This window comes from Scylla paramamosain, chromosome 9 (assembly GCF_035594125.1).
Source record: "Scylla paramamosain isolate STU-SP2022 chromosome 9, ASM3559412v1, whole genome shotgun sequence".
Taxonomy (NCBI): Eukaryota; Metazoa; Arthropoda; class Malacostraca; order Decapoda; family Portunidae; genus Scylla; species Scylla paramamosain.
In genome coordinates, this window is record NC_087159.1 from 28,020,001 (window position 1) to 28,047,228 (window position 27,228).

Genomic DNA, 27,228 nt, shown 5'->3' on the forward strand with positions numbered 1-27,228 from the left:
CAAGGCCTCTCCGTTCCCCCACACTTATGATTAGTTGGGTTTTCAAGACTGTTTTCTCCACTATTAATGTAGAATCCTTGCAAAACCACCACTGAAACCATGAAGAACATCCTTATAAACTCTTAGTAATTTTCAGTAAGATCTCTCTGTCTGTAGATAAGGATTAGCATTGAGATTCGTGAGTGCTTTTTCCCATTAATATTACAGAATCCTTGTTAGAATGTCACTGGAGACACGAAAGCATCTTTGTAAACTCCGGCAGCTTTCATTAAGGTCTCTCTTACTGTCTTTCCTTCAGCATCCCAACTGATAAGAGAGAGGAGTTGCTTACTTAAAGGAGACACATTGTGCGTGTGCAAAATATTGGTTTGAGTTTAACAGGAATGGTGCGTACATGATAACACTTGACTTTAATGAATTTCACACATAAATAAAATATAGAAAGTGAAAGGGTCAACACTTCATTGTCTGATAACAACTTTTATATCAATATTTTTCTCCTACTTTTCATGTTTCAAAATGTTGTGGTTTAGAAAGATATTTTTAACCGGGGGAAAAAAAAACAAAAACTTTCTTGTACAGGTCCGAATAAATAAATAAAAATAAATAAATAAATAAATTCTTTAAAAACTGCTCATTGGTTCAAGAGCTTACGAAAAGACTGGAACTGGGCCTTTCTGTTCAACCCTTCCCACTTCGTCTTTCCTCACACCGCCTCCAGTCACTATCCCCCTCCTGTGCTTCTCTAGTGTCTTTCACTCACCATTCCACCTATTCCATCTCTCTTCTACCTTTTCCAGTTTATCTTTCCCCTCGCCGCCCCCAGCCGCTGTGTTCCCCTCCTGTGTACCTTGCTCTCGACTTCCAGAACCTCCAGCAATCTCGCCTCCTCGCCCCAGGGTCCACAGTGCTCAGGGTTCAAAGGCAGGGCGGGACGATGATATTAAGGTGCCTTTTAACGTATCCCCTGTCCCCTGTCTCATGTCCCTGTCGTGTGGGTGGAGTGTGGGTGGGTGAGCGGTGTTGTTAGGAATATTTGTGGGTTTGTTGTATGGTTATTGGTGGTGTTGGTTGTGTTGTTAGTGGTGTTGATTGGTGGTGGTGGTGGTGGTGGTGCAACAGCGACGATTACAATAGCTACTAATGTTACTACTACTACTACTACTACTACTACTACTACTACTACTACTACTACTACTACTCTTCCTTTCTCTCTTGTCCTCCCGCCTCCCTCCTCTCCTAACAAAATTAACAACAGCAGCAGCAGCAGCAACAACAGCAGCAGCAATATAATCAGGCCCACCACCACCAACACTACTACTACCACTCGCTAGGGATTAAAAAAAAAGGAAAAAAAAAGAAAAGAAAAAAAAAAAAAAAAAAACTACCAACCCTTTTTTCTTTACCCTCACAAAAGTACAGAAATTTTGTAAGAACACGTACGCGTGCCCGCTGTGCCACGCGAGGAGGGAACAGTAAAAACGATACCTACCTAACTGCCTACATGTAAAGGCGATTTATGCAGTAGTTTTATATTTAGCTTACGACCTTGGCTGTAATGTTATGCATGTTGTCTAATGTGTCAATGTGTAATAGGGTAATAGGGAGAGGAGAAGACCAGGAGCCGATGAAAAGAGCCTAGAGAAAAGCAGTTGAGGGAAGAAGATCAAGAAGACAGAGAGTGAGGTGGAGGGGTGGAATTGCGATAAAACTGCAAAGGACTGGAGGCATTGAGGAAGATGCAAGGGAGAGAAACAACTGGAGGAGACTCGTACATGGCGCCAACCCTCTCACTCTAGGGAAACAGCGAAAGTAGAAGGGAAAAAAAAAAGAAAAGAAAAAAGAGGCCAATTAATATACTAGTGAATATAAAAAAAAATCAAATTAGGTAGTTTATCTCTAAGAGGCCAATAAATATAACAGTATCAAAAATATCTAATTAGTGTGAGTAGTGCAATGAATGGCCAGGCGCAGGACAGAATAATGAGTCCCTCGCTGTCCCCCCAAGGTAATTGGTGGCCAGGTGAACAAAGGGAATCTTGCAAGGTGACGCGGAAGGGATAACCATGCACCACTCACACTAATTAGCGAGACGGTAATGAGCAGCCGGGTAGGGGATGGATAGGTGGGTGGGTGGGTGGGTGGGTGTCTTCAGTGGCGATATCAGTATTATAGTAGCGATGGTGGTGGTGGTGGTGGTGGTAGTTGTAGTAGTAGTTGCTATTGTTGTTATTGTTCTATCAGCAGTAGTAATAATTTTTGTGGTAGTCTTCTTTCCAATAGTAGTTTTTTGTGGTAGTAGTAGTAGTAGTAGTAGTAGTAGTAGTAGTAATAACAGCAGTAGTAATACCAGTAGCAGCAGTAAAAACAACAACAACAACAATAACAGTAAGCAAAATTCTCACCATAGATTATAAATGAAGGAAAAGACAGACAAGTATAGGAATTTTCAGAGAGAGAGAGAGAGAGAGAGAGAGAGAGAGAGAGAGAGAGAGAGAGAGAGAGAGAGAGAGAGAGAGAGAGAGAGAGAGAGAGAGAAGGGAAGTGAAAGGTGAACTAAACAATAAGGGGAGGGAAAACCTTGCAAGCTGGAGTACAAAGAGAGGGAATGTGGTGAGTATCAGAGGACAGTGAGGGGAAGAGGAAAGCAGGAAAAAAAGCACAAAGGACAAATTCTGTTAGAGGAATGGAAGGAGAGGTGAAGAAATATAACCAAGGAAAGTTGAGACAGAAATAAAAGGGAAGAAGGAAGAGAAACAGGAGAATAGTGACTGGAAAAAGGGAAAAAAATACAAAGGGAACTGTTTTCATTGAGGAAAGGTGAAAGAAGTGGGAAGGAAAGAAGGCAAAGAAACCGAGGAACAGTGACTGGGAGGGGGGGAAAATACAAAGGGAACTATTTTGATAGAGGAAAGGTAAGAGAAGTGGAGAGGAGGAAGTCTTGTAAAGGGAAAGGGGTTTAAAAGAGGAATGGAAGAGGAGAGGGTTAAAGGCAACTAGACAAGTGAAGGGAAGAAAAATATGTAACAAGAGGAAAAGAAAAGAGGAATGGAAGAGGGTAAATAGAAGACAACTAGAAATGGGGAGAGTTTTGAAAGAGGAATAAGAGAGGAGAGAGAAAAAAAAATATACAAAATGGCATTAGTTTTCAGAATGCAATTGAAGAGAAGAAATTGAAGAGAACTAAAGAAGTGAAGAGGAGAGGAAGAAAAAAATATATATGAAAGGGAAGGATGGAAGAAAAGAAACTCAATACAACTAGACAAAGAAGGTGAGAAAGGAGAGAAAACAAAAAGGAGAGAAAGAAAAAGCAAAAAAAAAAGAAAAAAGATGGAATATCTTTGAGGGAGGAATAGAAGAGGAGAAAACAAAAAAAAAGGAATAGAATTGATAGATAATGGAAGAGAAGAGATTGAAAAAGAAAAAAAATCCAACAAAATGGTAGAAGACCTTTAAGAAAATAACAGAAGAGGAGAGAATGAAAACTAGACAAGTAAATGGGATAGAAGAATGAAAGAGAACAAATTAAAGACTATAGAACGAATTAAAGAAAGAAAGAAAGAAAAAATAAATAAAAGAAATGATGGAAGAAGGGAAAAGGGGGCCGTGGAGGGGAGCAGAGGAGCAAGCAGGTGACAGTGACGAGGCGAGGGGAGGAGGGGAGGCGTGACCAAGGAAGGGACACAAAGAGGGGATCGCGTCACGGAAACAAAGGATTCTAATGGCTCTGTAATGCTGCAGATTGCCAATTAAGACTCAAAGTGAAAAATGATCCTGTGCTTGATTTAACTTCTTTCTCGCTGACTTCTCTTTTTTTCTTTCTTTCTTTCTTTTTAATTTTTTTTTCTCTCTCTCTCTCTCTCTCTCTCTCTCTCTCTCTCTCTCTCTCTCTCTCTCTCTCTCTCTCTCTCTCTCTCTCTCTCTCTCTCTCTCTCTCTCTCTCTCTCTCGTGACTAAATTGTGAAGTTTAAAATCCAATGGTAAAATTTAATCACAGAGCATTTTTTTTTTTGTAGCTTTGGTGATTAAGAAGATTTTTTAAGACAAGTATTTCCTTTTTTTTATTCTTTTCCTGAAGCTTTTTAATACTTACTTTTTTATTTTATTATTTTTTTTTTCTGGAGGGAGAGAAATGTCGTGTTATTTATTTTCTCGTTTATTTATCGATATTTTTTTTTTCGTTATATAACATCTGAAAAAAAAGGAGAAAAAAGAAAATTACGTAGCATATTTTAGATAACCAATTTATTTTTCTATATCTTGCCTTGAATTTTTCGTTATTGGGGAGAAAAAAAATCATCATATATCACTCATTTATCTTTACTTGTTTATTCATTTATTTATTTATCTATTTATTTATTTATTATCATACCTAATCTTTCTTAAATCAGGGAATATCAGTGAAAATAGTTAGAGTTTCAAGTTACGCGCACATCTTTCTCCCATCACGGTGTCTTACCTGTGATTAGAGGCGGAACATTAATTAAATTACCTGCAAGGAGGGATGCCTGCAGGGGAGACTGTCTTACCTGTGTCTTCTTTACTAACATGCTGACTTAAGAGTGGCGCAACATCCTTTCTCTCTCTCTCTCTCTCTCTCTCTCTCTCTCTCTCTCTCTCTCTCTCTCTCTCTCTCTCTCTCTCTCTCTCTCTCTCTCTCTCACATTTGCTTTCGCTTACGCTCTGCTCAAACGATTGCCAAGCTCAGAGAGAGAGAGAGAGAGAGAGAGAGAGAGAGAGAGAGAGAGAGAGAGAGAGAGAGAGAGAGAGAGAGACCTCACTCAGACACACAGACAGACACACTTACACAAAGACCTAGAGACAAACAGAGAAACAAAGAAAGCCAACCAGCCAGCCAGCCAGACAGCCAGACAGAAAGGCAGACAAACAAACAGACAGACAGACAGACAGACACAATCATCATAATCTAGTCACCAGCATCACCATCACCTCTCCACCGCTGTCTTGAAAGTAGGCAATGAGGCTGCGATGGTAAGGCTCCCCATGGCTACTGACGGCGCCTGGAGGGAAGGAGGGAGAGAGAAGGAGGAGGAGGAGGAGGAGGAGGAAGAGAGAGGGAAAGAGGGTAAAGAGATGGAGGAAAGGAAGAAGGGAGGGAGAGAGGGAAGGAGGGTAAAGAGAGGGAGGGAAGGAGGATAATGTGAGGGAGGGAAGGATTAAGGGAGATTGGATTAAAGGATGATGTGTTTAAACTATGTATATTTATGCACAACAAGCTCGTGTCCTCCTCCTCCTCCTCCTTCTCCTCCTCCTCCTCCCACCCCAGCACAGCAGCCAGATAGCGTTAGATTGAATCAGGTAAGGGCAGCAAACCAGTCGGGGCTAAGGAGGTGCTCAGTTCACACCTGCTAAGTAATTAAGTCTACAGGTGAACACGGTGAGGTGAGATGGGTTAAGGATACGCTGCACGTCATGGTCGAGTTGGTGTGGTGGTGATTTAAAGTTTCTGTGGGGAAAATTTGTTATTGATATGGAGAAAAGTTTTAAAGATTTATTGCATGACAGAACAGTATGCAGAGTAATAGCTAAGTTTATATTTTTTATTTATTTTTTTTTTCTATTTATGTATTGATTTGTAAGGTTGTTTATTTATATATCTTTTTTTTTAAGGGATTCCTGGAAATGGTTGAATATGTAGTGTTTATTGGTACGAATGACTGTTTGGTGGTCTGTGTTTCCCTGCTACATGTCATTATTGTAACTGTATGGGCCTGTTACGTCATCCATAATTAGTGGTGGTGGTAGTAGTAGTAGTAGTAGTAGTAGTAGTAGTAGTAGTAGTAGTAGTAGTGGTAATAGTAGTAGTAGTAGCAGTAGTAGTCTCAAATAAAAAAAAAGAAACACAATGAAAAACTCAGGAAGAAACAATAATACAACACACACACACACACACACACACACACACACACACACACACACACACACTAACAACAACAACAACAACAACAACAACAACAACAACCGCAACAACAACAACAACAACAACAACAATAACAACAACAACAGTAACAACAACAGTAATAATAGCATCAATAAAGCAGCGGCTCACATCAAAACAAGAAACACAAGAGCACAATAATAATTACGACACTCCCCCTCCCACCCCTTAACCCTTCCCCCCCCCACACACAGAAGCTGGCGAAAAGAAAACAGAATCACTGCCAGACGGATTATTCTTTCATATCCTCCATGCTTCAGGTCAACTCCCATTCCCTCCCTTCCCCCCACCATGTTGTGTTTTATTCCACGCGCCACACCCAGACACACCCTGCAGGCGGCCGCAGAGATCACCCTTAGGCTAACCCGTGGCCTTAGTTCCTCTCCTCTTGTTGTTTTAGTGAGGCAGTGCGTGTTTGCCCATCACTTTACACTGCCTCGCGTCAACACTCGAAACCAAACACCTGTGCTGGTCGAAACCTCCTCAATATCTGATGGAGTTATTGTTAGGTGTGTTCTATACCTGGCGGTCTCTCTGTCTGTTTGTTTGTCTGTCTACCTGTCTGTCTGTCTCTTTCTAAAATCTTCATTTGAAAGCGAACACCTGTGCTGGTTGAAATACATGTAACGCCTGATGGAGTCATTGTTAGTTGTGTTGTAAGTCTCTCTCTCTCTCTCTCTCTCTCTCTCTCTCTCTCTCTCTCTCTCTCTCTCTCTCTCTCTCTCTCTCTCTCTCTCTCTCCACAAACCTAAATTCTTTCACGTCAACACTTGAAAGTAAACACCGGTACTGAGTGAAGCACCTGGTTATAGTACAGTTGTGTTCTATCCCTCACTCGGTGTACAGTCACTTGGTACTGGCGCGGATGGCACTCAGGTCACACAAGCCTCAGGTCAGATGATTCTCAAGACAGATCGGCCGGAGTACAAACATACCTCAGGACATTTGGTATTTGAGACACGTGGTACCCAAACGACTTGATCCACAAAATGTCTCTCGACTCAGGTAACTAGACTACAGGTATCGTGAAGACAGCAGCCGCGCGGATTAATGACAGACAAGTATAGTTCATGATCAATATGCACCATTTTTTCATTTTATAGCTAAGATTCGCTAGGACCGCTTCGTGAACACAGGCTCATAGATTGTTGGGTATACTATAGGAAATGAAATGAAAAATAAATAAATAAAGCTTTTCATCGTGTGTATGTGTGTGTAGGTGTGGTTGTTATCGCTAATTCTCTCTCTCTCTCTCTCTCTCTCTCTCTCTCTCTCTCTCTCTCTCTCTCTCTCTCTCTCTCTCTCTCTCTCTCTCTCCTATATTTATGTGTGTGTGTGTGTGTGTGTGTGTGTGTGTGTGTGTGTGTGTGTGTGTGTGTGTGTGTGACAGGCAGGTTAGTGCGCCTGGTCCATGATGTGTGATGTGCGTGACGCCACAGTTTTTTCCGCCAATAATTATTAGTCTCTGTATTTCTGGCCAGTGGCGAGACAGGCACGTCACCGCGTAGACAGGCGGGAATCGTCTTCAAGTACGAGGCGGAGTTCAGTTTGAATCTGGTAATCACAGTGACCGGATGGAATAAGACGTGTGAATTTCACTGCGAGACAGTTATCGGTACAGTTTCACGCACACACACACACACACACACACACACACACACACACAGGTAGGAGAGAGGAAGGAAAGGGGTGCAGTGGGATGCCCCATGCGAGGGGGGGGGACAGGCAGGATGAGCAGGTGCGGGAAGGGAGAGAAGGATGGATAAGATGATCTCTCTAGGAATAGCGGAGCACACACACACACACACACACACACACACACACACACAGGTAGAGGAGAGGAAGGAGAGGGTGGAGCAGGTGGAGAAAGGGAAGAGAAGACTGGATAAGATGATCTGTCTTGGAGCAGCGGGGCACACACACACACACACACACACACACACACACACACACACACACACACACACACACACACAGGTAGAGGAGAGGAAGGAGAGGGTGGAGCAGGTGGAGAAAGGGAAGAGAAGACTGGATAAGATGATCTGTCTTGGAGCAGCGGGGCACACACACACACACACACACACACACACACACACACACACACACACACACACACACACACACACACACACAAAGAAAGTTAAATTAAATACGTGGACTTTAATGGGTGGATGAATTGATATATGGATGGAAGGGGGAGTGAGTGGGATGATTGGATAGATGGAAGGATGGATGAACGAGTTGTAGGCAGGTGTGTGGGTAGGTGGATGAGAGGATGAATGGCTGTGTGGATAGGTGGGTGGGTGGTTGGGTGTACGGATGCGTGGAGGTGTTGGTAGGTGGATAGGAGGTAAGTGGGTGGGCGAATGGATGGGTGGATGGGAGTCAATGGTTGGATGGATAGATGGGTAAATGGATTAGTTGAGTGGCTGAGTGGATGTATTTTAGTGAATGGATAACTTGATTATTATATCAGTGTTTGCTCTGGTACCAAGTGTCTAGCTCCCCCTCACACTCTCCGTCTCTGTCTCTCTGTCTCTCTGTCTCTCTGTCTCTGTCTCTGTGTCTTTTCTAAGTAAATCCTTGCAGTGTACTCCCCTTCCTCTCCTGCTCCCCTCCCTATCAGTGTGCGTGGGAGGAGAGTGATCAAGGAGGGAATTAAGGGTCTATTGTGGTTTGGTATCCTTTGTAATCCTTTGTAAAACTTTCACTAAGCGCTGTAGTATTTTTCTTTAATTTTCCTTCTCTCCCTTTAGCTTCCGTTGTATACTTTCCATCTTTCCCTTCCCTCTTCCACTTTCCTTCAGCTCTCTTCCGCCACCCGATAACACGTCTTTTCACTTTACTGTCGATTTTCTCTCTCTCTCTCTCTCTCTCTCTCTCTCTCTCTCTCTCTCTCTCTCTCTCTCTCTCTCTCTCTCTCTCTCGCTCTCGCTCCCGGTCTTGTGTGTGTGTGTGTGTGTGTGTGTGTGTGTGTGTGTGTGTGTGTGTGTGTGTGTGTGTGTGTGAAAACGTTCATTACAAACATATCGATTAAAAAAAAAAACTGCAGCACTCTATAGAGGCTGGCACCTTCACCGGGCTCTCTTTTTCAGCTCTTTTCTATCGCCCTCTGCCAGAACCTCTTGCATATAAAAGAAAGAAAAAAAATAGAAACAGTTTAATTTAATTTTGTTTTCAACTTAGCATTCTTTATATATATATATATATATATATATATATATATATATATATATATATATATATATATATATATATATATATATATATATATATATATATATATATATATATATATATATATATATATATATATATATATATATACGAGTATATATATATATATATATATATATATATATTCGTACTTAATTTGCACACATTCTGAAGCCAAACAAAATGATATAAAGCAAGACAAAGCAAAGTAAAATAAAAAAAAACCCTTGATTCTTAACATTGATTATTACCGTTTTCCCTTTTTTTTTCTCATTTTTCTTTTTTTTTTTTATATTCTTACTTAATTTCAACATTTCTTAAACAACAACAACAACAACAACAACAACTTGAGTGTAAAATTACTTATTACATTTTTCTTCCCCTTTCTAACATAACGTTCTTTTTTTTATTTTTTTATTCATATTTCATTTACACATTCTTAAAAAAAAAAGAAAAAAAAAAAAAAAAAAAATATATATATATATATATATATATATATATATATATATATATATATATATATATATATATATATATATATATATATATATATATATATATATATATATATATATATATATATACTCGTATATATATATATATATATAAATATCATGACGCAAATTATCTTTTTTTTTTCTTTTTCCCTGGTTCAAAGTTACCATTTTTAGATTAGACTTTTTTTTTTCCATTTAACGTAACTTTTTTTTTTCCCCCGCCTATGACCCTTCGGCACAAAATTGAAACGCAGGTGATTTTTTTTCTTTTTTTTTTTTTTTTTTAGAAAGGTTTCATGGTGTAATTAGTCTTACCTGTCCTTGTTGATGTTTTGTCCCGGGGAGCAGGATGAAAGAATACCTGCCTTATATTGACTTGCATACCTGCCTGTCTGTCCGTGTGTGTGTGTGTGTGTGTGTGTGTGTGTGTGTGTGTGTGTGTGTGTGTGTGTGTGTGTGTGTGTGTGTGTGTTTGGGTCCACTTGTCAGTTTTCATTTATTTATTGTTCGTTTCTTTGTTTATTTATTTATTCTTTTTTATTTCATTTTGTTATTTATTTGTTTTTATTTATTTTTCTGTTGTCACATTTATTTGTTTATTTTCCTTTGATTTTCCTTTGTTTATTTATTTTGTTTATTTAGTTATTTATTTATTTATTTGCTTCACGTATTACTTTCTCTCTCTCTCTCTCTCTCTCTCTCTCTCTCTCTCTCTCTCTCTCTCTCTCTCTCTCTCTCTCTCTCTCTCTCTCTCTCTCTCTCTCTTCCCTCCCTAATATCCCTCCCTTCCCCCTTCCTCCCTCCCTCCCTCTCTCGCACCTATCCTTCCTCCCTCTCCTCCCTCTCTCCTTCCCTCTCCCTCTCTCTCACTCTCTCCTATCATAATAATTTACTACCTTACCCTGGAATTGGCTCCCGTTTCAAACACGTATGTATAATTCGTGGCACGCAAAATTCTCCTTAATGTGTAAAATTCTATCAAACTAATTTCCCACTTTTTTTTTCCCTTTTTCCCCCCCCAATGCCTTTTTTTTTTGGGGGGGGGGTCCAGCATCGATTCTCATTACGTTGGTGTTGGCAGTTTTTTTTTTTTCTTGTTTCTTTTTTTTTCATTAATTTTTGCCTTTTACCTGTATACACACTGATTGATTTACCTGGAAGTGACATATGCTCGTGTTTTTTTTTCTTTATGTTCCTATTGGATTTGTGACCCTTTTTTTTTATTTCTTTTGTCTGTCTGTGTGTGTGTGTGTGTGTGTGTGTGTGTGTGTGTGTGTGTGTGTGTGTGTGTGTGTGTGTGTGTGTGTGTGTTTCGTATGATTTCTACGGGTGAGTGAGTGACTGATTGATTGACTGAAAGGTGTACAGGTGTAAGAAGATTTTTTGTACCTGTAGTTTTAGTTATTTGTACATGAGACTGATTAATTGACAGACTGATAGACTGATAAACTGACTAATTCACAAAGATCTATAGAAAAAAAAGTGATACCTGTTATATAGTCTGTATTTTAACACTTACATTTTACATTAACATCTCCCTCCCCCTCTGTGTCTCCCTCCTTCTCCCTCCCCATCCCTACCTCTCTCTCTCCCTTCCTCCCACTCCTCCTCTTTTTCAACTTACACCCCAGGAATTGATTCGTGAGATGAACCGCGTGGGGCTGATGGTGGACCTCTCCCACGCCTCCTCCAGGACAGCGAGGGACGTGCTGGCTGTCACCCGCGCCCCCGTTATCTTCTCCCACTCCGCCACCCGCTCCCTCTGTGACATCGAGAGAAATGTGCCAGATGATGTTCTCAGTTCTTTGGTAAGTGTTTGGTCTTTGCGACTCAGCCTTGTTGGTTTTGAGTCTTTTGCTGTCTTGCCTTCTTGAAATTATTGGTTTTAACTTTTTCACTACGACTTGCAACGCATCACAGCACGAACGGCAATGTATGGGGTCGTTATAAGCATGTACAGGGCAGAAGGGGATAAAAAAGAGTAGGTTTTTCTTGCAGTTTCTAGTCAGTACCATGTTTGGATTAGCTGTGGAACAAGGGAAGTGTCTCTGAGTGGTTGGTAATTGAGGAAAGATGGGACAAATAACAGTGAATGGTCCGTCCATAGGATAAATGAATGGACGGACAGATGGCAAATGCAATTTAATATCAATAAATGCAAAGTACTTAGCGTAGGTAGAGAAAACCCACACGGTAGGTACACATTAAATAACCAAACTCTGGTATGTACAGGGTACGAGAAAGATTTAGGAGTTATAAGTTAGCTCTGAACTCTGTCTAGGAAAACAATGCATAGAGGCCAGAAACAGGGCAAATAGGGTACTAGGATAAATTTTTTAGGAGTGTTAAAAGTAGAAGGCCGGAAGTAATATTAAAGTTATACTTGGCGCTGGTCAGACCTCATCTAGACTACGCTGTGCAGTTCTGGCCCCCACATTACAGGTAAAATATAGGTCTATTAGAATCAGTACAGAGGAGAATGTCTAAAAGGATACAGGGGTTGAGGAGTATTCCTTACGAGGCAAGATTGAAGTTGTTGAATTTACATTTTTTAGAGAGACGTAGGTTAAGAGGGGACCTGATAGAAATCTTTAAGTGGTATAAGGGTTATAACAAGGGGGATGTAAGCAAAATTCTTAGGATCAGCAACCAGGGTAGAACAAGAAATAACATGGTTCAAGCTTGAAAAATTTAGGTTTAGGAAGGAGATAGGAAAAAATTGGTTCTCAAATAGAGTGGTAGATGAGTGGAACGGGCTCAGTAATCATGTTGTTAGTGCTAGGACATTAGAGAGCTTTAAGAGAAGATTAGACAGGTTTATGGATGGGGATAATAGATAGAAATAGGTAGGTATATTTCATAAAGGGACTGCCACGTGTAAGCCTGGTCGCTTCTTGCAACTTCCCTTATTTCTTATGTTCTTATGTTTTTAATGGTCAGATCTAAAGAGTATTAACCTTTTTTTCTCTCACTTTAAGACGCGTTCGACAGAAAAGAAAAAAAATGAAGGATTCATTCCTTGATTACTTGAGAAAGAATTAAAGTTTCTCTAGATAATTAAAAAAGAAAGAAAAGGCAACCAAAGACGGAAGAATAACATACACAAGTGGGAGACGAGGTCCTGGAAAAGACAGAAAAGAATGAAGCAATGACTCCTTGATCACCGGAAAAGAAGGACAAAAAAAAAAAAAAAATAATAAAGTTTCTCTAGCTACTAAAACAAGACAAATGGAGATAGAAGAAGCAAAGTAACGAAAGAGAACCAGAAATGAATGGAAACTACGTAGATCCTGGAGAAGAAGAGAAAAGAATTAAATAGTAAATCCTTAATCCTTTGCAAAAAAAAAAAAAAAAAAAAATGGAAGTTTCCCTAAATACTGAAACAAAAATTCAGATAAAAAAAATTCCCTCTACTAATGCTGAAAATAAATAAATAAATAAATAAATAAATACACAAGTGTAAGATTTTCGTGACTTCCTCCAGCCACCCGTGACTCCCTCTTGGTCTCCCCTCCAGGCTGACAACGGCGGCATGGTGATGATTAGCTTCTACAACGACTTCCTCACCTGCGGCCAGTCAGCCTCCATCCAGGACGTGGTCGGTGAGTGGCGCGAGTGGGTGTCAGTCTCCCTTTGCCTTCCTGATCCTTATTCCTGGCTTTGTTCTGTCTGGGTATCTGTCACCAGTACATTAATTCCTTTTTTTGTGTGTGTGTGTTTCTGTCTGTCCGTCTGTGTTTGTTTCTCTGTCTTTCTGTCTTTCTGTCTGTCTGTCGCGAGTACATTTCACTTCACTGTTACATTCCAGTTCTTTATTTTTTGTCTGTCTTTTTTGTCTGTGTGTTTGTGTTTGTGTCTCTGATTCTGTGTTTCTGTCTGTCCGTCACAAGTTGATTCCTGTCTGGTGTACCTTTCAGTTCTTTATACTCTGTCTCTCTCTCTGTTTCTGTCTGTCTGTCTGTTTGTCATTCGTAAATTCCATCTCCTATTATCTTCTGGTTCTTTATTTTCTGTCTGTCTGCCTGTCTGTCTGTCTGTCTATCTGCGTCTTTGTCTCTATCTTTTTATTTGTCTTTCTGTGTGTATCTGTCTGTCTGTCTGTCTATCTTTCTGTCTGTCTCTGCTTGTTCCTGTTTGTTTCTGTCTGTTTCTGTCTGTTTCTGTCTGTCTATTTGTCTGTCTGTCTGTCTGTCTGTCTGTCTGTCTGTCTGTCTGTTTGCTCTCTCTCTCTCTCTCTCTCTCTCTCTCTCTCTCTCTCTCTCTCTCTCTCTCTCTCTCTCTCTCTCTCTCTCTCTCTCTCTCTCTCTCTCTCTCTCTCTTTTTTTTCCCCCCTCCCATTTCTATTTTTACTTCATATATTTTTCTACACATCTTTTTCCCTCCCCGTGTCTTCAGTCTTCGGCAGTCACTAACAATATATTTTCTCTTTTACCTCTTTAGTTAACGAGCTGCTTTGAGTAACGTCCCTTTGATCTTTGTGTTATTTTTATCCTTTTTTTTTATATCTATTTTTATTATCATTATTATTATTATTATTTTTTTTCATGTCTTTCTCTTTACCTTCTCTCTTGATTCAGGCTCATTCTCAATTTAGTATTTTTCTTCCTCCGTTCTGTCCATCCCTGCCACTTTTTTTTTTTTTCTTTAATTTCTTTTGCATGTGAGTTTTCAGTTTAAATTTTTCTTCATTTCCTCTTGTTATCGTTTCCTTTTCCTTTCTTTCTTTTTTTTATTCGAGTGTATCTTTTTTCTTATTCTGTTTAAGGGAGAGGATGGAAGAGAGAGGTAAACAGGAGGTTAAGGAAAGGAGAAAAGGAGGGGAGAAGTAAACTAGAGGGTAACTGGAGGAGGAGATAAGGGAGAAGGGAAGTAGGAGAGGAGTAAATGGAGGAAGAGGTAAGAGAGAGAGAATAAAAGGGAGAATTAAGGAGAAGGGAAAGGGGAGGAGGAACTAAGAGAGAAAGAGAGAGACAAGGGGAAAAAAATGAAGAGAGTAAGTAGATGACGAGATAAGGGAAGGAAGAGAAAGGAAAGAAATAAGGAAAGATGAAGATAAGAAGAGGATGAGAGGAAAAAAAAAGAAGTAAAGAAGAAAATAACGGCGGTAGGAGGCAAGGCAGAGAGAAAGAAGAGGGAAAGTAAATAGAGAAGAAGGAGGAGGAGGAAGAGGCAAGCGATCAGTGAGAAAGAGATGGTAAAGGAAAGACAAAGGAGGGAAGAAACAAGAGAAATAAGGAAGAGGAATAAAAGGAGAATAGGAGGGAACAGAGCCAGTTACCAATACATGAATAAAACATGTAACTCCGCCACTCACTGGGAATGACCTTACCCACGTGACCTGACCTCCTTATTTGCCTTTCCTCCTCTTTATTCTTCTCCCCTCGTGTTTGTTTTCCTCCTCCTCTCCTCCTCCTCCTCCTCTTCCTCTTTTTTTTTTCTTCCTGTTCTTTCTTGTTTGTTTTCTTTGTATTTCTTCTTTGCGGTCTGTTACGTATGTTTGTTTTGTTTTGTTCGTTTTGTTTGTTTGTTTGTTTGTTTCTTGTTCTTGTTATTGTATGTATGTATGTATTGTTGTTGTTGTTGTTGTTCTCTTCCTCCTCCTCCTCCTTCTCCTCCTCCTCCTCCTCCTCCTCCTTCTCCTTCTCCTTCTTCTCCTTCTTCTTCTTCTTCTTCTTCTTCTTCTTCTTCTTCTTCTTCTCTTTCTCTGTTTCGTTTGTATTTCTTCCTCGGACAAAACTTTACTTGTTTATTGTCATTTTTTCTTCTTCCTTTCCTTCTAGTTATCTGTACGTTTCCTTTCTTCTCCCTTGTTTCTCATTTTTCTTTATTTTTCTTCTGCTTTCCTTTTGTTTCCTTTCTGTCTTTTTTTTTTCTCTCTCTTTGTTTCTCTTTCACGTTTCCAGTTTTTATATTTTTCCTGAAAACAAAAGGATAATTGTTTATTTTTTCTCTCACATTTCTTCACTTCTCCTTCGTTTCATTTTTTTTTTTCCTAGACAAAACAATTCTTGCTTCTTTCTCCCTCGTCTTTCTTTTTTCCTCTTATCATCAGTTTCCTTTTGATTTCCTCCTGAGACAACACACACACACACACACACACACACACACACACACACACACACACACACACACACACACAATCCTTTCCTCCTTTTTTTTCCCTCCCATTATTCCAAATAGTTTCCCTTATTACTCCTTTCCAGTCTCCCATTTGCTCTCTACTTCCCCTCCATTTTTTTTCCCATTTCCGTTCATCCCTTCCTCGGAGAAAACGAAAGACGGACAGACAGACAGACAGACAGAGGGAGCAAGACACCTATAGACAGACAGAAAAACAGGAAGGGAGTAAGAGATAGCGAAAGACAGAAAAAAGAGACAGGGAGACCAAGAAAACGATAGGGAGACAGACAGACAGGGAGACAGGGAGACATATAGACAGCCGGAAAGGGAGACAAACAGACAGCCAGACAGACAAATAGACAAACAGACATGGAGACAAAATAGATACATAGACAGAGACAAACAGACAGACAGACAAAGAAACAGACAGATAGATGGAAAGAGAGACGAGCAGGCTAAGAGAGAGAGAGAGAGAGAGAGAGAGCGGACTACTAAATTGAGAGGGAGTCGCTTGCTGTCACCTCGTTCAGTGGGTCTTTACCAGAGGGATCGGCTCCATTCAGTGAGTCAATTGGCGAGGCATCGGACAGTCACACTCACTGATTCGAGAGCCGCCTCGAAGCCTCAAAAAGCTCCCCTTCTCCTCCTCCTCCTCTTCTTCCTCTTTCTCCTCCTCTTTCATCTCCTCTTCCGTCCTCTCCTCTTGTTATTCTTGGCTTTTTTGTTTTAATCCTTTATTTTCTCTTTTCTTTCTTTTCTCTCTTTCTTCTTCTTCTCCTTCTTCTTCTTTTCCGAGCCAATCTCTCTCTCTCTCTCTCTCTCTCTCTCTCTCTCTCTCTCTCTCTCTCTCTCTCTCTCTCTCTCTCTCTGACCGTCGTAAATACCAACAAATCTTCTGATTATTTATTTATCAATTTATTTACATATTTACTTTTATTTCCGTTCCTTTTCTATGTTTTCTCACGTTTTGGTGCCGAGCAAGGGAGAGAGGAGGAGGAGGAGGAGGAGCAGGAGGAGGAGGAATACAAAGGAAGTCCAAACAACGGCAAACTCTGAGGTCCTCATTAGGCTGCTTGAGTAAGTATTCTACGCTATTAATGAGAGAGAGAGAGAGAGAGAGAGAGAGAGAGAGAGAGAGAGAGAGAGAGAGAGAGAGAGAGAGAGAGAGAGAGAGAGAGAAGATGGTACAGAAAAAGGAGGGGGAGAAGGAAGAAGAGGAGGAGGAAGAGGGGGAAGGGAAGGGATATCGTAGCGTGTATCCTTCCTGCCTCTCTCTCTCTCTCTCTCTCTCTCTCTCTCTCTCTCTCTCTCTCTCTCCCCTTTGCCTCCATCCCAGCCTCCCTTCCTCCCTTCTTCACAGCTTCCCTTCCTGCCTCCATTCCTCACAGCCTCTCTCCCTTTCTCCCTCCCTCCTTTCCAGCCTCCCTTCCTCTCTCCCTCCCTCTTTCCCTCCCTCCCTCCCTCCCTCCCCAGCCGAGCCCAGGAGACCCCGAACACTTCACACGGGGCGCCTCTTGAGCAACACGTTAAGAATGCAGGACCTCAGCGCCGCCCCGATCTTGCCAGCCACTCTCCCCTGGCCACCTGACAGCGCGAGGGGGAAAACAGCGAAGGTGCAATAGAAAACGAAAACAGGAAGAAGAAAATGATATCCTAGCGGGGTTTCAGTTACCCTGTATCCGTGTATTTTGTGTTGGGGTGTGAGAAGAGAAGTTATTGAATGTTGTGTATTTTGAAATGTGTTGATGTATGTATGTATGTATGTATGTATGTAGTGGATGTGTTTGTGTTGTTGTTGCTTTTTTGTTGTTCTTTCTTTTTTTTTATTGTGTTTGATGTTGTTGTTCTTATTTTTTTGTGATTCTTGTTCTTGTTCGTCTTTTTACTCCTCTTTTTCTTCCTCCTCGTCTTGATATTCTTCATCTTCCTCTCTCTTCCCTTCCTTTCCCTTCGCTTCTCTTCACAGTGTAGCTGGGTATATAGTAGCAATTTCAAACCAACCTTTCAAGGGCCAAAAGATCTGTTGCTATTTAGTTTTCCTTAGTAATCTGTTTTAATCCTTTACAATCCTCCTCCTCCTCCTCCTCCTCCTCCTCCTCCTCCTCCTTCTTCTTCCAAACAGCTGCGTAACTAAAGGTCTGTTTCAATTTGATTTCCTTCGTATACCACCACCACCACCACCACTCACCACGCCCTCCCTCCCGCAGCCCACATCAACCACGTGCGCACCATGGCTGGCGTGGACTACGTGGGGATCGGCGCGGGGTACGACGGAATCAACAGGTGGGTGGCGAGGCGGTGCGGCGAGTATAGTAAATCGTGACATTGAGCGTGTTGCCTTCAAAGTGGCTCAGCGTAGGTGAGAGAGAGAGAGAGAGAGAGAGAGAGAGAGAGAGAGAGAGAGAGAGAGAGAGAGAGAGAGAGAGAGAGAGACTTGTCGCACTCCCTTGTAACGATAATTTTTTAGGTGTGTGTACCCTCAACGCCCCGCCATGCTTTGTGAATCAGTGCTTTAGAGAGAGAGGGAAAAAAAAGAAAGTCCTTCAGTATAATCCTCCACTATAGAGAGAATCCTAAACTACAGAGGTAGAATCCTTAACCGTACAGAAGGATTCCCCTATGCTATAGATAGAATCCTTCACTTCAAATGTGGATCCTGCAATATAAAAAGGTCCTGCGTAATGAAGAAAAATCCTGCACTGAGAGAGGATTCTACGCTATAAAGGAGAATCCTACACTGTAACAAAAGATCCTACACGAACAAAGGATCCTACACTGTAACAAAGGATCCTACACGAACAAAGGATCCTACACTGTAACATAGGATCCTACACTACACAAAACCCTACACAGAGAGTCCTTCATCATCCTCTGAGTCCTTTGTACCTTCCCGCAGGACTCCCACGGGTCTGGAGGACGTGTCCAAGTATCCTGAGCTGTTTGCTGAGCTGCTGCGGGACTCCACGTGGTCACTGCAAGACCTCAAGAAGCTGGCGGGACTCAACCTCCTTAGAGTCTTGTCTGAGGTTAACCAGGTGTGTGTGTGTGTGTGTGTGTGTGTGTGTGGGTGGGTGGGTGGGTGGGTGATAAAACTTATTTTTGTATTTTATTAATGGATTTGATGCTTATTATTCCTATTATCTTGTTTATTTCTTCCCTATTTTGTTATGTTCTCGAATGTTTGTTAATAGAATTTGTTGTTGTATTTTTAAAGGGCAAACAGAAGCATATACATCTTACACACACACACACACACACACACACACACACACACACACACACACACACACACACACACACACACACACACACAAACACCATTACCTACGTCATATAAGACCATACCTGCATACATCTAACAAGACACATCTGAGTTCACACCTACACACGTACACTGCAGCTCCTCTACTTGCATTACATACACTCGCATACGTCCTTTTGTTTCTCGTTTCTTCTTCTTCCGGGTCTGTGGCGCTGCGTGGCGGAGTAATGACGTGAAAAGGGATATTCCGTATTTGTAAGGCTAACTAGATGATGTTACTCTAACAATACTGGCACACACACACACACACACACACACACACTCTCTCTCTCTCTCTACTACAACACCCACCACTTACTTTTCCCCACTCCACACCTCCTCTCCTCCTTGCACAACCGCTCTCTCCTCTCGCAGCATTAAAACCTTCCCTTTCCCTTTGTCCCCTCCTCAGATCCAGGGGCGTATACTGAAACGCCACGCTTTCTCCCCGTGTCTATTTTTAAATGCCACAGAGATGATTAGCCGGGTTGTCAAGAGTGTTTCTCCTGTTAATAATGGAAAAATCGTGCAAATTTGTCACTAGAAAAGTAAAAATACCTTTAAAATTACGTGCAACTTATCATAAATGTTATTTTGAAGTGGTTTATTCCCAACATGACTGTTTTTAAAGGCCACAAAGATTTAGTCATGTTCTCAAATATCTTTTTTCCAGTTAATGATGTAGAAAACTTGTTAATACATATTTAGAATCGTAAAAAAAAAAAAAAAACATTCTAGAAATCCGTGTAACTTATAAAAAAAACTTTGCTCTCTCCTCACGACTGTTTTCAAAAGCCACAGAGATGACCAGCCGGATTCTCGAGAGATTTTTTCCTGTTAATAATATAGAAAACCAATTAATCTTTCACTAGAACCATAAAAGAATATCCTTAAAAACCTGCTAACTTCAACTAGAGCCTTGTGAATGTAGTGGGGTGCGGCGCAGAAGTGTTTCAGAATGAGGTCTACCACTCCTAACTTCCCGCGGACGTTGGAAACACAGCGCTCTTTTCCTCTCCACTCCATCGCCACTCGCCGTCGCTGACAAAGAAAACGAAGTCGTGGGCGGTGACAGAAATAGGTCGCCAGCGGGCCTTGCCTCGTAAAGCTGAGACTCGGGCGCCGCTTGTCACTCTCAGATGTATCTAAAGAGTCATTTCCTCCGCGTTGTGAGTGTGTGTGTGTGTGTGTGTGTGTGTGTGTGTTCGGTTAAATGTCTTGTTTGTTTGCTCTTCTTGTCTCTTTTTGTTGGTTAATGATTGTATGGTGTTGTGTGGGTTTTAAAGGCATCTGTGTGTGTGTGTGTGTGTGTGTGTGTGTGTGTGTGTGTGTGTGTGTTAGGGTAGTTTTCTACCTGTTATGTGTGTGTGTGTGTGTGTGTTAGGTAGTTTTCTTCCTTTTGTGTGTGTGTGTGTGTGTGCACAGTGTGTGTGTGTGTGTGTGTGTGTGTGTGTGTGTGCAAGTGTGTGGGTGGTCAGTTCATTATCTTGGTTTTGTTCGCCCTTGGTGTTGACTGATGGTTTGATGTTACGTGGAAATCTTTTCTCTTACAACACACACCACTTTCCGTAGCATTTCTCCTATCTTGGACGTATTTTCCTCAGGAACTCTCTGTCTGTATTTGTATTTTCTCCTTCCTTCCTTCCCTCTTTCCATCCTTCCTTCCCACGCCTTGACCTTGTGTGAGAATATAAATAAATAAATAAACATAAATATGCACTGAACCTTCTTTAGTATTCTTGTTTCTTCTTTTATTGGAGACAAAATTTGCGGGCATTTTTTTTTTCTTTTCTTTTCTCGTACCGAAATTTATTGTTTCAAGGCACTAATTCTGAATAATCCTTTTGGCTCAACTCCTTAGGGAATAAGACTTTTCCACTCGCCTTTTTATCTACTTTTTTAATTGCCCTTGGGTGGAGCTGCTTTTACATAACGAATTCCTTTACTGAAGCAACGAGGGGGAGCAACGGCAACACTCACTGCTCTTCCCTTCCTCACACATCAAAGTGAACCAAAAGTATCAGTTAATGCAGTTTTATCCTCCCTTTTTTTCTTGATTATATATATTGTATTGTACTTTATTTTGTGTCAATGTTATATCGTTCTTCATTGACTTTGCCTAAAAAGGGTTTGTTTTCGTAAAGGGCAAGTAGTATGTAGTGTTAATAGTGATGAATAACTGCTTCAAATGATTCAAATGCTTCACACATCGAGGTGATGCAAGTGACAGTCAATAGCCTTCCCTCACTCCCTCACTCCTCCTCAACTGCAGACGCCAAAGTCACACAAAACACCAACAAACAAGCAAAAAAAAAAAAAAAAAAAAAGAAGAAAGAAAAACTCGACTCCCTTCAAAAACAAAACCTAGTATGTTTATTTTCACACAGTTAAAAAATCAGTGGCCCTTCCCTGCATCACTCATCCTTTACAGAGCCAAAATCATACAAAACATCAACATACAGAAAAAAAAAAAATAATAATCTCGACTCCTTTATAAGCAAAACCCAGCACGTATATGTATCTTCACACAGTCAATATTATTAGAACCAGTGCCCCTTCTCCCTCACTCATCCTTCACTACAGACGCCAAAATCACACTAAGCATAAACAAACAAGGAAAACAATCTGGACTCCCTTTCAAAGCCCATCATGTACATCTTCACCCAAAATCAGCGTTATTTCCTCCCTCACTCATCGAAGGGAAGCAGAAGTAACAGCGAATGCCCTTCCGTTCCTTACCTCTCCCTTGTTGCAGGTACGGGAGGACCTGGCGGGGGAGAAGCCGTCAGAGGAGATCATCCCTATCCACGACATAGACACCAGGTGGCCGTGCAGATACAAGTTTGCCAGCCTCGACGACACGCGAACTTGACCTCCCTCGCCCTCACTCCCCCATCCCAACCCTTGAAGACTCCCCCTCCCTCCAACGCTGCCTCCAGTCCTAACTCGTGGGTCGAACTGTGTGTTTCCTCTCTCTCTCTCTCTCTCTCTCTCTCTCTCTCTCTCTCTCTCTCTCTCTCTCTCTCTCTCTCTCTCTCTCTCTCTCTCTTTCGCCGCCGTCCTCTCAGTCAGTCACATTGTCATTATCTTCGTCAATATTTTCGTTCTTCGTATAATATTCTCTCACTTCTCCCGACGTCCCTAGTCAGAGAGAGAGAGAGAGAGAGAGAGAGAGAGAGAGAGAGAGAGAGAGAGAGAGAGAGAGAGAGAGAGAACAAGGAAAACTCACACAATTCTGAAATCTAATTTTCTTCCTCCTTTCCCTCTACCACCACCACCACCACCACCACCTCCTCCTCCTTCTCCTCCTCCTCCTCCTCCCTCAGGGCAGCCAATCCCATGTTGATTACGTCCCTGGGGGTGGGGATGGGAGAGGGGGGTGGGGGGGAGGAGATAAGAAGCTGTCACACAACGAGGTACACAAAATTTGGTTCGTGTCATTTGGGATTCAGTGGAAAACAAGGTCAGAGAGAGAGAGAGAGAGAGAGAGAGAGAGAGAGAGAGAGACTGACTGGTTGGTTGGTACTTTGGCGTCGCAATAAGGAGGTCACATGGCGCCGTGTCAGTAAGAGGAGTACCGTAACTCATGAAGAAAACACACCTTTATCCTGCCCAGTGCATCAGTGACCCCACCCTGATGGCCCCGTGTGGCTTGGACCGGGAGAAGAAGAAGAAGAAGAGCCCGGTTAATCATCACAGTATCCTTACTAATACATATCCTTCAAACATTTCCCCGAACACAATACGATGTTTCTTAAAAATGCTCTACAAAACACGACTTTTTATCTTTTTTACTGTTTATGACGTCAGTACTTTTTCTTTTCCCGTTGATAACAGAGAGAGTACTAAAGATAAAATCTGTTGGACTTTTTTCCTATGATTTTTGTTGTGCTTCGCCTGAACTCTTTCATAAAAAAAAGTAAAAATAAATAAATAATAATAAGAATAAGAAATTAATAAATAATGTTTGTAGTTCGTAGAATATTGGCATCCGGTTTTTTTTAATTAATTTTTTAATCTATTTTTATGGGAAAGAATTATTCTAGTTTTATCACCGCAGAATATGCAAAGATCACTGCAGTCTGCTTCCTGCTTTAACTGGCGTCACTGTGCCTCCCGAAGGATTACTGGTGTGCCTCCACGCTGAGGTACATCTATACGACCATTGGAGATGTTGGAGCTATGCAATACTACCTGTGAGGAATGTAACTATATGACATGAATATTGTTGGACTTGGAGTCATTGTGTGATAAGTAAACTGCAGCAGATTTTTGTTTTTCTGAAATAAATTGGGAAAATAATCTTTCCCAATAGTATGAAATAAATAGATATTGGTTTGGAGCCACAGTTTCTAAAGATCCTTTCAATTAAATGCTGTCGTTAAATCAAGTAGCTTTTTGTTAACGTGACTTTCATTATCAGTAGCAAATCTAATGTTAAAATTGTTCTTACTTGATGTGGTTGAAGTGACAATAGAAAGTTGACTTAATTAAAGTACATGTTTTGTTATTTTAAATACGAACACTGGAGTGTGTCGTGTGCCTTTGTGGGGGGCGTGTGTGTCGTCACGCCGGCGAGTCTTAAGCACGAAGAAAATGAAGTGTTTGCGAATCTCCTTCCCTTTTAGAGATACAGTAGCCTTGATTCCCTCCCTTGATATAATGAACTCCATTGTATTAGTAGCAGGTAGGTCAATTGTACATCAGTGAAACAGAGAGAGAGAGAGAGAGAGAGAGAGAGAGAGAGAGAGAGAGAGAGAGAGAGAGAGAGAGAGAGAGAGAGATTGTGTGTGTGTGTGTGTATCTACACCGTCACCATCTCCTTTGTTCATCCCACCACTGCCACCAAATATATTCCTGCAGGCAAATAAACAGTCTTTTAACAAAATCACGTAAATTAGTGAATGTTACAAAGAGTCTCCTAGTACTTTCAGATCACCCGTCAGCCATCTCTTTCCATCCCACCGCTGTCACCAAATGTATGCTGGCGGGCAAATCAACAGTCTTTTGTCCATAACACGTCTATTAAAGAATGTTACAAAAAGTTGGCGTCTGGTACTGTCAGGATGTCCAAGTATAGTGAGTGCTTCTAGTGGACAGGAAGACCGCTAGGCAACTGAGGAGGTCAGAGGATAGAGGGGAGATACAACTGGCATGGAGTGGTGGCGAATGTACTGCTACACGTATTCTGAAACACTTGTGCCTGCACTTCCACTATTTTCAAAAGGGTCTCGATGAAGTTACGCTGGTTTTCAAGGGTGTTTATATGGTTATTGTGACAACTTAACAAGATCCCTACAGTATCAACAGGAGAAACGCTCTTTAGAACCCGGCTAATCATCTCTGTGGCCTTTGTAAATAGTCGCGGTGAGAGAGCAAAGCGATTCTGAATTAGACCAGCCTTCGGTCATCACAAGAGAGAACGAGGAAACTACGTAATGCAGTAATAGACAATTCGTTTCGGTATCTGACGCAGTTTCCTAACACTCCTCTATATAAAGAAGCGGATGTACAGTGTGAAGCATCAACACGTTACTGTCACGGCTGGTTCATCCTTATCTTGTTTGCCACCGCCACCAACACTGGACCACTGTACGAAGAATACAGACTTTATAGAGTATTGTTGTTGTGTTGATTTCAGTGTTCAGCCCTTCCTCAACCATCCCCTGTGTGTGTGTGTGTGTGTGTGTGTGTGAAGACATCCATGGCGCACAATCGTTGATGTATTTTCTCCACCGGGTGGCTGGCTGGCTTTGTCGCCGCCCGGAGTGACTTATTAACAATCTATTCTTCAATATTCGTCTCGTTAAAAAAATAATGTTATGTGATAAATATATATTTATTATTAAGCTCTTGTTTAATTAATTTCCCGGTGCCCCGCCATGTAAAGTAATATTATTATTGTGATTTAGATTCTACATACTATCTACTACTATATACTTCTACTACTGCTACTACTGTTGTTGTTTTTGTTACTGCTGCTCTAGTTGCTGTTATTGCTGTTGTTGCGGTTATTGTTACTACTATAACAACAACTACTACTACTACTACTACTACTACTACTACTAGTGCTGCTACTGCTGCTGCTGCTGCCGCTGCTACTGTTGCTGCTACTGCTGTGCTACTACTACTACTACTACTACTACTACGTACTCGTAACATCTTCAGCAATAGCATTAACAGCAGCAGTATCAACGAGAGCGGAATGAGCAGACGCCAGGTACATAAAATATCTACAGAATAATCCCAACCCTCAAAACTCAGCGGTGCTTCACCTCCTGGCCGGTGCAAACAAGAAACCAGAAGCGGCTGACTAGTGACCAGTCGTGTATCAATCTACGAATTGCCACACACAAGCAACAGAACAAATAATAAACGCAGTCCATTTTCTTACTCCTGTCCTCCCTTCAGCAAGTCAAACACCCCCCTCCCCCAAACTATCCCTTACTTTGTGGAGTTCCCTTCACCTCAGTTCGTTTCTTATCCGCGCGAAGGCAAGGTGTCGAGTGTCGAGTGTTATCGGTGTGCTGCTTGTTCCCGCATCAAGGAAGGCGAGGACTCCTCTTCCTCGACTCATGCTGCTGCTGAAGGGATGAAGAAGAGGCGAAGTGAGTACTGTGCGTTGTGTTGCTTTGTCAGGAATATTCAGGATGGAAATTACGTAAAGGGCTGGTGAAGACGGTCGTCTGCTGTTATGGATTCTTGTGTCTGGTTGTGTTTTGTTACGTAGTGTGAAGGGTTGTGTTCGTCCCTAAGACAACACAGTAACAGTGGATGCGCGAGGAGTGTATTTGTTAGCCTTTCTGCAAGTTTTAGAGGGCAAGGCAGGTTTTTGCTTGGCGCTACTTCGTGTGGCGGCGGGAAGGGAGGGTAGGGGGTGCATGGCGGCCCGCGCTTGACATAAGGGTAAGTGCTGGTTCACCACTGCGCTGTAATTGCTCGTTTGTTTTCATTATTGTTATATTGTTATTATTGTGAGGACACTGTGACCAATTGGAGGTAATGGTAAAAGGAAGACGGGCTGAGTATCTGCGGAGCTAGAAAGGGATAAAATTACTTTCCTCAGCCCGTTCTCCCTTCATCACCTACCATTATTATTATTATTATTATTATTATTATTATTATTATTTTATTATTATTATTATTATTATTATTATTTATTGTTTATTATTTATCATTCCACTGCTATGTTTACGTAATACCAATTAAGCCAGTTTTTGATATGGCGGAGTGGCGCGAGGGCTAGGCACTGCCCTATACCAACCAGTGTTTAATCAGCGTGGATGGCACAAGCGCGGCGTCACCTCAACAGTCACAGTCGTGTTGCTTTCTTAGTTTCCTCACATTTGTCACGCAGCAGAGAAACAAACACCGGTGACGTCAGCTCTTGCTTATCCACATCTAATATTATCGTCTCCGCCACTTTTTCTCATCCCGTCAGCTGCTGACTCTGTACAGTTGCCTTCTTATTCGTCCATGTATGGAGTACGCTTCACATGTGTAGGGGGAGGTTCACTCATACCGCTCTTTCAGACAGGTTGGAATCAAACACATTCTGTCTTATCAACTCCTCAGACTGACTGTCTTCAGCCTCTCTCTCATCGCCGCAGTATTGCATCTCTTGTTATCTTCTGCCGCTAGACACTTCTCCAAGTTTTAACAGTGATTTCTGATTTTATTTGCGGGACTGGCACCTCAGTAGGCCTTTTTATTGTTATTGTTATTGTTGCCCTAGGCCGGTGCCCGTCTACATAAAAAAACAAAAACAAACATATACTTGTATTTTTGGACTGGAAATCAGGACAATGGTCAGAGCATCTTACTTGGGGAAGGGAGGGGGAAGGCTTGCCACCCTGCTCCCCACCCCCTCCCTCTACCGGGCCACAGTTATCAGGATCGCGGTGGCCCAAGGAAGGTATAATATGTAGAATCCTGGCGGTGGCTCCTCCGTCCCGCCATAACAATAAGTTCCGCCTGAATGACAATAGAAAGCCTCCATTTCAATTTGTGGCTGGCGGTCTGAGGAGTGGAGTGGTGGCGAGATGGCGCGGCATGACAACTATTAAATGTGTGTGTTCTCAGACGCTTTACTCTCACCACAACTATTTTCAAAACCCACAGAGTTCATTAACAGG

At 41.6% G+C, this 27,228-nt stretch overlaps 1 protein-coding gene across 1 annotated transcript in view; it reads left to right on the forward strand.

Moving 5' to 3' along the window:
- LOC135103821 (dipeptidase 1-like) overlaps positions 1-24,942 on the forward strand; it is a 52,443-nt gene extending 27,501 nt beyond the window's left edge. Inside the window, exons 6-10 of the mRNA XM_064010622.1 lie at positions 11,304-11,480; positions 13,190-13,274; positions 18,000-18,075; positions 18,689-18,827; positions 21,849-24,942. Coding sequence (XP_063866692.1) covers positions 11,304-11,480; positions 13,190-13,274; positions 18,000-18,075; positions 18,689-18,827; positions 21,849-21,965 — 594 coding nt within the window. The 3' untranslated portion in view covers positions 21,966-24,942. The remainder of the gene's footprint in view (positions 1-11,303; positions 11,481-13,189; positions 13,275-17,999; positions 18,076-18,688; positions 18,828-21,848) is intronic.
- The last annotated feature ends 2,286 nt before the right edge of the window (positions 24,943-27,228 follow it).